Source organism: Sceloporus occidentalis, unplaced genomic scaffold (genome assembly GCF_023333645.1).
Source record: "Sceloporus occidentalis isolate IW3139 unplaced genomic scaffold, rSceOcc1.0.p SCAF_52, whole genome shotgun sequence".
In the NCBI taxonomy this organism is placed as follows: Eukaryota; Metazoa; Chordata; class Lepidosauria; order Squamata; family Phrynosomatidae; genus Sceloporus; species Sceloporus occidentalis.
The window spans coordinates 4752486-4768750 of NW_028317032.1; the positions used below are offsets into that span (position 1 = coordinate 4752486).

General features: G+C 44.0%; 1 protein-coding gene across 1 annotated transcript in view; it reads left to right on the forward strand.

Annotated features, from left to right (window-relative positions):
• The window catches only part of LOC149288355 (rho-associated protein kinase 2-like), a 37198-nt gene extending 22430 nt beyond the window's left edge, over nt 1–14768 (forward strand). The window contains exons 14-31 of the mRNA XM_089491885.1: nt 211–317; nt 1030–1189; nt 2146–2306; nt 2557–2741; nt 2978–3047; nt 3796–3899; nt 4189–4375; nt 4730–4823; nt 5675–5769; nt 6367–6546; nt 6662–6830; nt 7341–7523; nt 8606–8673; nt 9350–9438; nt 9902–9980; nt 11016–11274; nt 11493–11706; nt 14687–14768. Of these exons, the coding sequence (XP_089348011.1) occupies nt 211–317; nt 1030–1189; nt 2146–2306; nt 2557–2741; nt 2978–3047; nt 3796–3899; nt 4189–4375; nt 4730–4823; nt 5675–5769; nt 6367–6546; nt 6662–6830; nt 7341–7523; nt 8606–8673; nt 9350–9438; nt 9902–9980; nt 11016–11274; nt 11493–11706; nt 14687–14768 (2486 nt within the window). The remainder of the gene's footprint in view (nt 1–210; nt 318–1029; nt 1190–2145; nt 2307–2556; nt 2742–2977; nt 3048–3795; nt 3900–4188; nt 4376–4729; nt 4824–5674; nt 5770–6366; nt 6547–6661; nt 6831–7340; nt 7524–8605; nt 8674–9349; nt 9439–9901; nt 9981–11015; nt 11275–11492; nt 11707–14686) is intronic.
• The last annotated feature ends 1497 nt before the right edge of the window (nt 14769–16265 follow it).

Below are 16265 nucleotides of genomic sequence, written 5' to 3' on the forward strand. Positions count from 1 at the left end.
TATATGTATAGAATGAGACCGCTCCGCTCAATGTGGCTTTAATGTATTATCAGATCCAAACACATTCTGGGTGAGAAAAGGATAGTGGGTATAAACTCTGGCAGGTCCGTAACGTATACTGTACGGTTTCGTATCATCCGCTGTGTAACTATGAAGAATTATTTTTGTGGAAGATGCCGCACATGCATTGTTGTATTTATTTATTTACAGGCCGCATTACTGCCTTAGAAGACGACGTAAAGAAAGGGAAAGAATTGTTGGCGAAAGCAGAAGCCGAGAAGAGGCAGATTCAAGAGAGGCAGTCCCATTTAGAGAAGGTACCCTAGATTGCTTGCACAAGAATTGGCAAAAATGGCAAATACACACATACACACACTGTTTTTGCTTGCAAATCCTGGAGTTTATGATAAATAATCACTGTTATGGTAGATGGTGGTGATTGTGCTATATATCTACTGAGAAGTAATTTTTACTTCAGCTGCAAAGCATTTGTACATCAACACAAATGGATGATCTTAGAATAATTCTTCATACAGTTTGTGTATGATGTGTCACGATACACTAATACACAGCTGCAAACATACACATTAAGTAAATGAGTCTTTAGTGCCGCAGTTGGGCCAGAATACATAAGCTCACCTGTCTCATTTTAATATATTTATCACAATAAATATGTGCGGACGTCTTTCACATTACCAACCAAAATCCCAGCTCCCTGTGTCAGAATGCAGGCTTGTTCTTATAGAATGAGACCCTACATACCTTTTGTAAACAAAATTCAACATGTGCTCGATAAGCCTGGTAAGGGGTTAGTCGGAGACCACCTGATTTCTGCAGATGAGAGGAATATATAAAAACAAAGAGGTTTAACGAATAGTCATAAGTTTTCAGTGCTTCTTCTAAAACAAGTTCTAGACAGAACAGTGTTTAGTAAATATTACCCTGTTAACAAAGCACAGTAGTTCACACGCTCCTGTTTTTTGTAGGTTTCTTCATTCCTTAGATCCTCTTATTTCTTATTTTTTGTAGGAAAAAAGTAACATGGAAATAGATTTCACGTACAGGCTGAAAGCCCTTCAACAAAGTGTGGAGAAAGAAGAAGCTGAGCACAAAGCCACGAAGGCCCGCCTGGCCGACAAGAACAAAATCTATCAGTCCATTGAGGAGACCAAGTCGGAAGCCATGAAAGGTAGATCTATATATATAACGCGAGGGCCATCCTCCAGGCACTAAGGATTATTTGTGAATCCCGGTGTGTCTCCGGGAGTTTATTTTGTTCTAGATACTCAAGGAACAGGTTTGTAGGAATATCACGCAAGCCTGTCCGCAAGTGACAGAGTTAAATATTTGTCCATTCCTTTGGAAAAGCTGCCGGTGGTTGTCGTGCCGAACCCGTGACGCACTGCATGCCAGCACTAGAATCATTGAGATACTCCGCCACAGGAATCCAATTCCGCACGGGGCAGGAGGTCGCACGACGTCAGGGCTTGGCTCATCCTACAAGGCAAACTTAGGATTTTATCTGGGGGTCTGGCGCAAAAAGACCCCACGTAAGACATGTTAGAGCTTTTTTAGCTGTTTGTAAGCCAAGGTAAACTCACCGCATCGTCACCGCCGGGGAGGTAACACCGGTGGAACGGAGCCAATTCCACAGGACCGATGACCCCATTCAGATCATATTCTTCTTTTAGTCACTTTTTTGTTTTATTGCTCTTTAATAGCAGTTTGCCCATTTTACTACTTAAGTCTAAACAGCACAACTTCCCAGGTGAATGAAAGACACATGCATCGTGGATAGTTTTAAAGTGTGCGTTTTGCATGGTCTGTGTTTCTATCTTGCGTACATGCAACCCTTCCCCTAGATTTTTATTTAACGTAACATTTGAAGCCTTGAAGCCCAGAGCGGCTCTAAGACATAGGGGAAAATAACAACGTTATGTTGGATACTGTTGCGCAATACATTGGGCAGTCAGCCAATCACATGTGTCGGCACGTCTGCATTCTCGGTCCATACGTTATTTTGTTTCAAGATTGGCCTCCTACATTGGCCTTAAATAGAAAAACATGTCTGTGGCATTTAGGTGTAGAAATCGTACGCAGATTACTACAACTGCTTAAACCCGAGGAATTGTGTGTTTCTGCCAGACATGGAAAGAAAGCTTCAGGAGGAACGAGTGGCCAAGCAAAGCCTGGAGAACAGTTTGCTGGAGGCCGAGAAGCAATGCTCCATGTTGGACTGTGACCTTAAACAGGCAAAACAGAAGATCAACGAGCTGGAATCGCTGAAGGACAAACTGACGGAGGATGTAAGTACAGACCTCGGCAATGAAACGTATCCCCGGAGCGTTTACCCCTCCGTGGCCCGGTCTTCACAGCATATCCAACATCTGTATTTTCATTCCGTTTCCCGGCTTTCTGGCTCACATCTACTCTTTAGTCCTAAATGTATTTGGGAATATATAAAAGATAATTAATAACCGAGTGGATTCTGTGATGTCTACCCTAGAGCACTGGAATTGCGCGTGGTATCAGAGTGTGACAGTTCTGGGTTTTTAGGTGAAAAACCTTACGTTGAAAACCGAACAAGAAACACAGAAGCGGAACTTAACGCAGAACGACCTGAAGGTGCAGCTGCAGCAGGTGAACAGCCTGAAGATGTCCGAGAAACAGCTGAAGCAGGAGATCAACCACCTGACGGAGATCAGACTGAGTCTGGAGAAGCAGAACAACGAGCTTCGCAAGTAAGAGGCAAACATCCCGAGTTAGAGCGTCTTCTTCCGATGTTTACAGATTGGGGTTTATTCCGGTGAAATGTTATGGTTTTGGGCTGTTTTAAAATCCACTACAAGTAAACGGTCATCATACTAGATTTGTCAGAGCTTTGTACCATTAGCACTGTGCATGTCCCCCTCTAAGTTATCAAGTGACCGAAAAAAAGAGGGGTCAAAAATCTCACCATTTCAACATTACTTTCCAGAGAACGTCAAGATGCAGATGGCCAAATGAAGGAACTCCAAGACCAGCTGGAGGCAGAGCAGTATTTCTCTGTATGCATTTTTCTAAAATTTGAAACAAAAAATTCTTACTTGTATTCCGAAAACTTTTTTTTGGTAAACTACACATTTTTTTACTCCTGTCATCTTAAATGCCACAAGCTCATGTCTGGATTTCAGAATACATCTGTCCTCGCTCCCTTTAAAACTTTGAATTAAGCAATGCTTTAGCTCAGAGAGGGTTCCGCACAGAATGATAACCTTTTTGTCCAGAAATGCTTTGTCCCAGGCAAAAAAAATAAGGCTTCGGTGCCCCTTTTTTTATTTCCTTTCATTTGTGTTTAAATTATGGTTGGGGTCAGAGCTGCCTTTGCTCTGATCCTATTCTAGTTTATTTAGTCCTGTGGAGAAAGAACAGAATTATTCTTTGTTATCTTTAGGGTCATCTATGGTTTCAAGATGCCTCGCGTGATACATGTGCCAGACATATCAGGCTTGTTTACTAATGGCTGATGGGAATTTATATGAAAATAAATAACTAGAAAATGATAATTAGTCATTCTGGGCAATTGTTAGGGCAGCTGGGATCACCAAAGCAAAATAAAGAACAAGACTGGTTGCCTGTGCGAATTGATTTGTTGTATAAACCCCGTTTAACCCCATTCAGAATTGGTTCTAGTGTTGAGCATCTCTGTATGAAAAGATCCCGTTAATGTATTTCGCTTATGTCTTAGGAAGCTCACATCCAATACCCGTTCTTTATATTGACTAACACGTTGCCATTTTACCGTCCCCTGAAAAGACATTGTACAAGACGCAGGTGCGGGAGCTAAAAGAGGAGTGTGAGGACAAGGCCAAGCTGTGCAAGGAGATGCAGCAGAAGGTGCAAGAGCTGCAAGATGAGCGGTGAGCCCTTCATATCATTGTTTTCATTATATTGTTAGCCTTTGGGGTTAGTCGTGTAATAAAAGCGCTGCATACCATCCAGGACTGGTTTATCCACACTTTGTCATGCTTACAAACTGTGTGACGGAGTCAGGTACTGATACTGTAGACACAGCAGTTGTTGGGTTACTGTGCGAGAGATGGACAGCCCAGGGGGTGATTGAAAACATGAGCGATGGGTCCTTAGTAATAGGACCTGCGCGGCTCTGAGAGGATGAGAGCGCAAACTTAATGTTATCTGACTTTACAGAGACTCTTTGGCCGCCCAGCTGGAGATCACCCTGACCAAGGCAGACTCTGAGCAGCTGGCGCGCTCCATTGCCGAGGAGCAGTACTCGGACCTGGAGAAAGAGAAGATCATGAAAGAGCTGGAGATCAAGGAGATGATGGCTCGTCACAAGCAGGAGCTTGCAGAGAAATACGCCACCATATCATCTGTGAGTAGCCCCCCCTGGTTATTTTTACACCGAGTCTCTGTCGTGATTTTACATCTGCATCTTCTACAGAACAGACACATTTGAGGGCGTTTTTATCTGTGTTTCTTGATGCACGGATTAATACTCCATTCACATCCAAGAACACATGCTAACAATTCACATATATGGTTAATAACCCTGGATTATTTAGTCATACATAATATATAACATTCATTTCAGTTGCCGAAAGAATAGTAATTGACTTTGATTTTAGTAAACACAGAAGATTTCCCCAACCACTGGGTATTCTCTAAAACAACTTGTGATCTATATTCTTGTGTAATTCATAACACATTTTTAAACCATTCCTCACAGCTTGAAGAAGCCAACAGGACCCTGACTATTGATGTGGGCAATCTGGCTAACGAGAAGGAAGAATTAAACAACAAACTGAAGGAAGCTCAGGAACGTAAGTCATTAAGTGAAAGAGAGGAAAGAAGCAAGTGTGTTTACATCTGGCCCCTATTACTACATAGAGCAGCAGGACTGGCCCCTATTACTACATAGAGCAGCAGGACTGGTCCCTATTACTACATAGAGCAGCAGGACTGGCCCTCTATTACTACATAGAGCAGCAGGACTGGCCCCTATTACTACATAGAGCAGCAGGACTGGCCCCCTATTACTACATAGAGCAGCAGGATTTGCCCTCTATTACTACATAGAGCAGCAGGATTGGCCCTCTATTACTACATAGAGCAGCAGGATTGGCCCTGTATTACTACATAGAGCAGCAGGACTGGCCCCTATTACTACATAGAGCAGCAGGACTGGCCCCCTATTACTACATAGAGCAGCAGGACTGGCCCCCTATTACTACATAGAGCAGCAGGACTGGCCCCCTATTACTACATAGAGCAGCAGGACTGGCCCCCTATTACTACATAGAGCAGCAGGACTGGCCCCCTATTACTACATAGAGCAGCAGGACTGGCCCCCTATTACTGCATAGAGCAGCAGGACTGGCCCCCTATTACTACATAGAGCAGCAGGACTGGCCCCCTATTACTACATAGAGCAGCAGGACTGGCCCCCTATTACTACATAGAGCAGCAGGACTGGCCCCCTATTACTACATAGAGCAGCAGGACTGGCCCCCTATTACTACATAGAGCAGCAGGACTGGCCCCCTATTACTACATAGAGCAGTGGCATTATAAAAATGAAATTTACTTCACATAGGAATGCTGATTTCTAGCGTATGAATGTACCGATTTACTGCATGTAATTGAGGAGCATAATATTTAAATGTTTTTACAGAAATTCACCATCTGAAAGAGGAGGAATCTAGCGTCGGTATCCTCAAAACACAGTTCGAGAAGCAGCTGCTTAATGAGAGGACTCTGAAAACTCAGGTATCTGCGGAGGTTTCATCCCATAGCAACGAATGAAACATAGAATAAGACCCGTTAGGCCGTCTAGTTGGCCTGTTTTTCCTGATGTAGAGACTCTGACCTTAATCAGTACTTGGTCTCATCTTGTTAAAGATGCAGGCATGTTAAATTTGCTCCCTACTTTAGTTACTGCTGGGAGGCTGTTCCACTTATCTACCACTCTCAGTAAAGGAAAACTCTTACATTACATCTAAAACCATTAACTGACTTGCTGTAAATGTACTGGTGGCTTCTGTTCCTCGGTCCCAGCGTTTAGCATGAGTTGTTAAGGATTGACGTACGCAGATACAAGGTGCAAGCGTTCAACAAGAAGAAGTAGTAGTAGTTTTTCTGCATATCTGCATTTCTGAAAAAGATACCCCATGAGCCGTTACTATCCCCATATGTTGCATGGTTTTGCATTCTCAGGATCTTTGGCGCTTATTTCTCTTTAATGTTGTGTTTTTCATTTTCTGTGTATTTAGACCTCTTTTTAGGAGTAAACTGGGTGGAAACGTAATGGGATATGTCATGCGTTTTTGAGACCCGGAACTAACCGCCATTGTTCACCATTCCCAGGCTGTTAACAAGCTGGCGGAGATAATGAATCGGAAGATTCCCACCAAGAGCGGTCCGGACAATGATGTGCGAAGGAAGGAGAAGGAGAACCGGAAGCTCCAACTGGAACTGAAATCCGAGCGGGAGAAGCTGACGCAGCTCGTCATCAAATACCAGAGAGAGATGAATGAAATGCAGGCGGTAAGCAAGGAATGGTTTCTACATTCATTAACATTCGGGCGGGGCACCAATTACCGTGTCTGAGCGCTGCGTTATTAAAGGTCCCCGGCGTAACCTGCGGCACTTTCCCCAACAGCAAATAGCAGATGAAAGCCAGGTCCGTATCGAGCTGCAGATGGTGCTGGACAGCAAGGACAGCGACATCGAGCAACTCCGCTCCCAACTGCAGAATATCCACATAGGCCTTGACAGCACGAGCATTGGGAGCGGACATGGCGACACCGACGCAGACGATGGATTTCCAGGTAACCGGCCAAGTGCAAACATCATCTTCTGCCTAAAAGCCTTACAAGAACAGCACATCTTTTTTTATTTTCTCTATAGAGTAGCAACTTCTTGCTATTTTCATGTCTTTCTGTAAAACTTAAAAAGAATCTAACACTTGTATAGAATTGAGAGCTCCATTGGAACGCCTCCGAATCTGCCACCCTGGATATACCAGAACTGTAATGTGTATGTACACAAACACATGCGCAATAGGCTTCCGATCGGAGGGGCAAATTTCATTTAGTTCCAGTACAACAAATGGTGGGCATATAGAAAGCCGCGGGGTTTACTATTCTCATCCTTTCCCTGTTTTCCCGCAGTCCTTTCTTTACTGAAGCCGACCTCTTCAGATGTAAATTGGCTCGCGGTGACTGTGATCACGTCTTTTTGTTTCTTTTTAATCAAACTTCTGTTTTGTTCCCCGTCTCTACTTACAAAGTTTAACTTCTCTTCCGCACTTTCCCTCCTGTTCTACTGTGGGTTTTCAGTTCACATCACTCAGTCCCGTACGACGGAGTCCATGTCCTTCACCTACCAGCGTTCCTCCACTTCTGTCAGCATTGCCACTAAGCCCTCGCGTTCTCGCTTGCTTCTCGACTCTGATTCTGACTCTGATTCTGAGGAGGATCCGTCCCCCTGCGCACAAGCCCCTACCGAGCCCGATAGCGATGGCGGTGAAGGTGACATCGCTGTGCAACCGTGTGCCGCACCGTGTGCTCCTCTGATGTTCTCCCCTTGCCCCCTACTTAACACCCGTGTTTTCACTTGTTACACCTTTGGACAAGGCATCGCATGGTTACTGACTGCATGCTCTCTGTACACATTCTGGATTTTATGGCTTAAAATTTCCGCTCGCAATTTTATCGGTAATATCGTGTGCGGCAAGGGGGATCGCGCTGAGTTTCTAAGTGTCCGCGAGCCAGTCATTTATGTCATGGAGGTGTGCGTTTGATAGATGCTGCCCCGGGTCCTTCCGTGCCGGTTGCTTGTATTAGATGTATTTGTGAATGTTAGGGTGGCCTACAAGTAGAAGAAATGTCCATAGCAGGTGTAGAAGATCCAAACATAGAGGTTGGGTGCGGGCTGGTGAGTGTTGTGCGATGGGAAGAGTCATAAACACTTAATTGGTAAGGAAAATGTAGTTGAGTGCAGTTATCCCCTTTATTCAGTTTAACCCCGTATGTACATCCTTCTGAGCGAGCTTCCATGAAGACGCACCGGACCGCACAAACTTCTTTCCTTACAGAATGCCGGATGTGGGCTTGTCACGGACACTCACAGGAGTCCACGTTCTCACTTCAATGAACTTTGTTGCTATCTCTCTTGGTATAGGTTGTATCCGGATGGGTTGGAATGACGAGCTTAAATGTGTAGCAGCTGACCGTTCACACTAATACGCACAACGCCGTGTTTTCGCTGTTAAAACAAGAAGCCTCACGATATGGGATTACAGGATCTGGGGGGATGTTTCTTATAAACGGTTATTTCCAATTACTAGAAAACAAGAACGCCTTTTTCAGGGTTTTTTCAGATATATCACAGCAGTGCTTAGTTGATAAGTCCTTGTTTGCTAGTAATTGAAATTGGGCCACCAGCTCGCTTTGGGTTCGCCTGCCTGGTATGCTTATGCCTTGGACTAGCGTGCTGCTAGTGTGTTGATTGGTTGATATGTCCTAAGAAAAGGACCGTGAGCTGCCGGTTAAATGCCCCGGTAATCGTTTGGAGGCTAACTTGTTATCTGTCGCTCCTGCAGAGTCCAGGCTGGAGGGGTGGCTGTCGCTCCCCGTGCGCAACACAAAGAAGTTTGGGTGGATTAAAAAGGTAAGTTCTATCTATATCACAGAGTCTTTATTTTATTTATTTTAGTGTAATTTGGTTTAGAAGTTAGCAAACAATTTTGTCCAGGAAGTCCTCCTACATCCCTTCATCCTACTAAGGTCCCTCTCTAAAAGGAATACAGAGTCTAGTATCGCCCTGCAAGCTCTTACCTTTGTAAATTAGAGAAAAATGGCTCTTGATGTGTTGGCATAAAAGAAAAGAAAATAGTTTGTAAAAGTTGACCTTTTTATTGGGATAACTATACAAAAAATTGTAAACTGACCTAAGCTTCCAGGACTTCCGACGTCTCCTGTTTGCATCTGAAGAAGAGACGTCTGGGCTCCAGAAAGTTTGTGTAACTTTACCTCTTTTTCTATATTGGCCCAATAAATGGTCTCAACTCAAACTGTTCAATAACATGCGTGGTTAAATCATTATTGTACTTTGCTTTACGTGGGATACTTATGGAAAGTCTGCAAGACTTTTAAAACCAAGATCTTTTTCTTTACCTCTGGGATTACGTGGTAGAATCGGATCAGAACATTTTGTGATGGGCTTCATGCGATGGCGCCATTTATAATCTCATTTGCCTACAGTAACTGTTTCATAGCCTGCACGGTGTTTAGGTATACGTTGTTTAGAGTCAGTTCTTCACCGTTCATGCTTTGCTTTGTGATAGTACGTGGTGGTGAGCAGCAAGAAGATCCTATTTTACGACAGCGAGCAGGATAAAGAACAGTCCAACCCGTACATGGTGTTAGATATCGAGTAAGTACCTTCTACTCTCATGCTGTTGTAGGTAAGAGACACGCGTGATAATGCACCCGATCCTATAGACGTCTGACAACAGGCGCGTGTTCAAACCCATTCTCTTTGGAGGTTTTAATGGCGAAGAGAGGCCGAGACATGTAATTCATGTGACACGTCTAGAAGATGCCCTTTTCTATTATTGTATGCCTTGCTTGGAAGATGTCCCGTTTGAAAATCATTGTGCTAAGACACGCATTTCCCCCTCTTTATATGTAAGTCTGTGTATGGACTGGATCTGAACCGGTCATGCTAGGACAGGGACGGGGTATCTGTGCAGTACCTCAATAATTAACACTGTGGATGATACAGGCTTTTGTATATTCGTTTAATTTAAATTTATTCAATCGGTAGGTGTTAATTATTATTGTTAAATGATACTTTCATTATTGTTACCTAAAGTTTGAATCCTTCGTATTCACAGTAAATTATTCCACGTTCGGGCAGTTACCCAGACAGACGTGTATCGAGCTGACGTCAAAGAAATTCCTCGGATATTCCAGGTAATTAGCATTTGTTGCCCAGACCTTCCCTGTGACACGTTATGGACGTGGGATAGAACATAAAGGGAGAAGTAGTACCGTATTGTCCCAAATATAGGCTGCACTTTCCCCCCCCACTTTAAGGCCTATAATCGGGGTTTAGCACAATTAGTATCTCCCGACGCACAAGACATGCAGTTCCAGGCGCCCGGGCAAGTGTTAAGATCCAGATCTCCCGCTGCGCTGCAGGGGACCTGGATCCTCCTCTCCGGCAGCCGGTGGAACCTCCGCTGCGGGCACTTCTATGACGGAGCGCTTGTGTGACATAACCATCCGGTGCTCCACCATAGAAGCCCCGGTGGAAGTGCCGGAAACAGAGGTTGTCTGCTTCGTCAGCGAATGTCCTTGCGATCCACGCAGACAGCCCCGGGGGTTCTTTGATGGAGAAGCCCTGGCGGAGGTTGTCTGCGCTCATCACGGAGACATCCACCGGCCGCCCCTGCTAAACACCAGGGAGTCTGGGGATGCATTGGTAGGAGTGGCATTTCTAGGGGGCATGAAGCATATCTGGGGGGGGGGGCAGAGTGGCATATCAGGGGGCAGTGTGGCATATCGAAAGGTAAGGTGCATTATGAATATAGGGGGACCTTAAAATGGCTATTGGCTTTTCAAATTTCTGTATATAACCTATGCTGACTAACTGCGTAATAGATACCAAAAATGTTACAATACGTCAATACATGTATTCCTGTTCATTGGGTAAAATACTGTTTTACCATTCCACTAATGTGTATTTTTTTCTTTAAAATAGCACCAAACTTTTAGGGTGCGGCATATAATCGAGCCAGTATTTAGTTATCGAGGGTGAAGAAAACCTTGATAGTTTTGTTTTCCTTTTTGAATGTTAATTTATTGTTAACATATCTGGACCCTTTTACCATCAACTGTATTACAGAATAGTGTTCTCCCTTAGAAACAAAATGCTTTGCTACCGTGCAGGTTCGTTGGGCATTTGCCTGTTTGGAAGCACAAGTTAATATTTTTCCGTTCTTCTAGATTTTATACGCCAATGAAGGAGAAAGCAAAAAAGAGCAAGAATTCCCACTTGATCCGTTGGAGAAGTCGAATTACATTTGTCACAAAGGGCACGAGTTTATTCCCACTCTCTACCATTTCCCTACCAGCTGCGAGGCATGTATGAAGCCCCTGTGGCACATGTTCAAACCCCCTCCTGCGCTCGAGTGCCGGCGCTGCCATATCAAATGCCACAAAGACCACATGGATAAGAAAGAAGAGATAATAGCACCTTGCAAAGGTATGTAATTTACCCGTGTTTTATAGTCCAAGATGAACAGGCAAATGTAAGTGTAAGTGATTGCAGGTCTGATGGAAACCCAGTTATATGAACTGTTTCCGCGTGTGCTGACTGATGTATAAAACCAGTGTAGACAATATATGGACTGTTTCACGTTAATAATTGATGCACTTCATATATGTGCAGATTCATTCATTTTTAAATATTTTTTTCCCCAGTAAACTATGATATTTCTACGGCAAAGAACCTTCTCTTACTAGCAAATTCAACAGAGGAGCAGCAGAAGTGGGTGAGTCGGCTGGTGAAAAAAATTCCCAAGAAGCCTCCGACCCCTGACCCTTTTGCTAAATCCTCTCCGAGAACTTCCATGAAGGTACAGCAGAACCAGTCCATGAGACGACCCAGCCGACAGCTTCCTCCAAACAAACCCAGGTATGGCTTCAACCACCGAGATGTCCCCCCCCCCCCCCCCCGTGTCTTATAACACGATGCTGCCCTGTCTTACTACATCACGCGGCCTGTGCTGGAATTTATTACAGATTGGCAGGGGGCGATCTCCATTAAGATATTGTTACAAGCTCTCCGAAAGTCCAGATAACATATTCTGCGTCAGGAAAACAGATTTTCTGAGACAAAAACAAAACCATCTTAAATAAATCCATTCCAACCAAGAGATTCTACATTTACAATCTTTGTGTTTAGTTGTTTCCATTAGTGTTTATGTGTGCAAGTAGAGATAGACACGTGTACCCACTCTCGTATACACTGCGGATGATGCACTGAAATTTTCTTTTTTTCTTATTTTTTCTTTTCTTATTTTAAAATCCCGATACTCACAATTAATTATTGGAAAGTGAATGATTTTTGTAAAATTTGAAGAAGAATCTATGCACGCATAGATATCGAACCCCTGTGTTATGGGAGCTCCCAGTTTACTCAGATGAAATAAGTTGTGCTAGCAGGGTCAATTACCTTACCATTGGTGTCCCCACGTGTAGATCATATTAAAATAAAGATCCTTAATAACTATACAGGTGCATATATTGGGAAAATTGTATGAAATAATATTTGAGTGTAAGTAGCTCAAGCACTGGCAAGAAAAGATAGGAAAATTTAAGAGCCGCTACGTAGAGGGCAGCAATCGCCTGGAAGGAGCTACATAGTTGGGAATCGAGCTATTGGGCATCAGCAAAGTATATAAAGAGAAAGAAGCCAGTATTTAAAACGGTATCATTTGGCAGCACCCAGGAGAATACAGAGAATGTGTGAAAGTGCCCCAGCCGAGGTGTGGAGAAAGAGCTGCGTGTGGTGCCGCTGCCCATGCCTCCAAACACACCGTCCCAACTGTGGCAGCGTCACGCGGGGGGTACTTCTCATCAGCAAGGCCTGGCCAACTTGGTAAAACTCTAGTGAAGAATAGATGTAGCAGACTTGGAGGAAATTCACCTTTCAGGAGGACTGTGATCCCAAACACAAGGCAAGATTAGGTCGGCTCAAGACTGAAAATGTTAATGTCCCAAAACGACCCAGTCGAAGATTTCATCTCAATCCTGCCGGTTCATTAGTGACCCACAAAAAAGCTGATACTGCACCAAAAAGTTTTAATGCCTAGGGGTTCAATCAACAGTTTATTTTCCTATTTTATATATATATATTATATTCCCATTATATATATATATATATATATATATATATATATATATATATATATATATATAACCAACGTTACACTAAATAGTTCCAATATTTTTAAATATAATACGAGGCAGAACAAAATTTCAGTGTGCATTTTGTACTTCAGTGATAGAATCACTATGATGGAAATACATTTCCAAGACACTGAAAACACATGTATGTGCGTTGGAGTGCTGGCTGGGAGCATGGTTAACCCTTAGTGTTCTCATAATGCCTAACGAAGCTCCCTGTCTGCAAAGAGAGTGCTTGCACCGTCCCCCGACGTCTCCCTGATCTTGTTCATAACACTTGGTTCTTATCGTAGATCATAAGAGGTTGAGGTAATCCGCTCCGCTCGCTGCACGGAATACATGCTTGTGCGTAATGTACAGGAATCCGTTAGTATCCCCGTACCTGTGCTGCTTTGCAACAGGTTAACACTCCAACTTGCTATGTGCAGCTTCCATTACCCCGCTATTAGGTGAGAGGGTAATCCAAACGGCTCCGTACTCATTGTGTCCTCTCTTCATACTAATTTTTGTCCTTAGCGCCGGTCCTGCTCTTCGGATCATACTCCATTGATAGTTTTCCCTAACAATTTCCATTTGCAACAGTAAGTAAGAGTTGCTTTTTCTAGTGCCCTGTAGGCTGTTGCTTATGAGATAACCCGGCACGCTTGGCTCCGTGGATACTTACACGCTGCGGGGGGTTTTGTAACCTCTGTAACTCGGCCGCCTGTTCTCTGTCCCAGTTTGTTCTCTTGGACCCGTAATCCATTAATGTGGATTTACCGTAAAGGTCCCCGTGGGAAATATCCTTGGTGAACGCTCATCCCACCCTTCGGCCATATTTGTAGTTTTTATCCCTGTGTCCTCAGGAGGCAATATGTTGTCTCATTCATACTTTGTGCCAGGAACACTTAATTGACGAGACAAGAAAGCCACTAAAAAGTTTTTGCTGTATAAACTGAAAGAACACAAAGTCAGATCTGCTGAGGATCAGTACCTTTTAGAGACCCGTCTAAAGCACGGCTATACAACATGCTAACCAAACCGCTTTTACATACACGGATGAAACACGGTCTTCCTGAAACGGTACGGTATACATTGAATACTTGGCCAGTGGTCTTAATTACCTCCGGAGCCGACGGAATCCGCCGGGGCATTTCGTCAGTCGTTATGGTGATTGGACGACTTGGCACACTGTGTTTCGTTAGCATTCCGTCTTCTTGTAAAACGAGTTCCTTGAGAAAATATCCTGTAATTCCTCCTCGCTCAGTCAAATTGATGCCGTGTCAATCCATCATCTGTCCAATGGTTTGTGGCTTACAGATGGCAGGGAAGTTGGTGGCCCGTTGCTACCCGTGGGCCGGGCACTGGAAGTGCTACAAGAAAGAAGCGCAGCCGTCAACCTTATCTCCAGCTCCTCGTGTTTTATCGGCAAAGATTACAGTCTCACTCCTGTTTGGCCCCGTCACCACGGTAACGAGGAGGCGGTGACATCGGCCATTGTTGGTGAAGAGTCTTCTGTAAAATCTCACCCTATAAAAGCACCGTAGATAAGAACTGCTTGGCTGAGTGGCTGATGATCCCTCAGAGCTGGGAACATTACGTTAGGATCGCTGTATCGGTAGTCGAGTAACGTCCCCCTTTCCTCCGTGTCGCCTGTATCGATGCCCTGAGACACCCGGGGCGCCTAATCCTGTCCTCTAATCCCTAAACCGCGTACTCCTTTACAGATTACTTGATCTGGCATTTAACGATTGGGATTGGTCTCTGGATGATGTAGAGGATGACGACGAGGATGTGTTTGATTTCTGAAGACGTAAGCTGGGTAACACACGCTCGGAGTGCACGCTCATCGAGTGTGGCCTGCCTGCCTGCGTTTTGTATGGTGTGTTACTAAAGTGAAGACTCTTTAGTCGGCCGTGATCCTGCGCATGACTTTGCCTGATTTCTACAATGAATACTGTAAACTCCAAACCAGCAGCTACCCGCAGACGGCTAATAGTTTATGTAGTGATTGATGCAGTTTAGTGTCCCATATAGACCCCCCCCGCAGCATATTAATGTAAAGGTGTAGCCCCCGCCATGCTCTCGGATCTTGCACCGCCTGTGGCTGGCAGGAAAGCATTCTCATTGAAATCCCCCCGAGTGCATTCTGCGTCTGCACAGGGGTCTCGTCAGACCCCCTGGGACTCGTGCTAGCCAGTGCTGTAGCAGTGCTCAGCTTTACCTTATGAAAAGCCAGCAGGGCTCTCCTGTGAGAGAGGCTGTGGCAGCCCTGCATAATGCATAGTTCAATTGAGGATGGTTTCTTCAAAGTTCCCTTATCTTACCAGCAACACGGGTCTGTAAAGATCATCATTAGCATGAGTTGTGACTTGGTGTGTGTTGTGTGTTTTGCTTTGGGTTTGTAGTGTTGTGCATTACAGTGTGGGCAGCATCCAGTCCGCTCCTTGATACGTCGGCCATTATTGTTATCTGGAATGCCAGAGGGAACCTATAAACTATTGGGGGGAAACTCTTAGAAAAACTCATGTTAAATGCTAGTTTTGTTACTCATTTTCCGAGACGGAACATTCTGGGTATTCCTCTAAATCATTCTCCTGTGTTCTGCACGTGGTAGAAAATATGTTACCAAGCGTTACCCCGCTGTTACATGCGCAGCCAACCGGGATACATCTTTCAGAGCTACAATACTATATTATTACAGAACAGGTTAAAGATTTTAACATCTTTATTTTTAAATGATTGTTTTCCAACCTAGAAGCTTTGCCAAAGCACATTAAATATCAATGAATAAGAAGTAAGTGTGTGCGTATCGCGCTGCGTCCCTCGTGTCCGCTTTCTTCTTTATGCCAGGTGTTTTCATTCTTCACAGGTAAGTTTTGTCGTTTGCCGCATGTTTGTGGTTTTTCCGTTGTGTCTAATGCAGCCGCTGAATGATAATGTGACAAAAGCACCCCAGTGTGTGTGAAATAGCACAATAATACACAACACCGGCAGTTTGTGTAGTATTTGTGCCATCTATTGGGTACTGGTGTAAGAAATTCTGACCCTCTCACAGGGTTATTCTTTAAAGGAACGTGATGATACAAGCGTATAGATTCAAATTGAATGAGGTCACTGCTACATGTTATAAAACATAAAATATATACAAAACGTGAAAAAAAATACAAAACGAAAGGGATATTTAACCCCTTAAGGATAATGGGAGGTCCCTAAACCCATTGAAAACAATGCAATTTGAGCCCGTCATTAAGGGATTAAGCATTATGGCCTTATGTTGTAAAACCAGATATCTCACCTTACAGA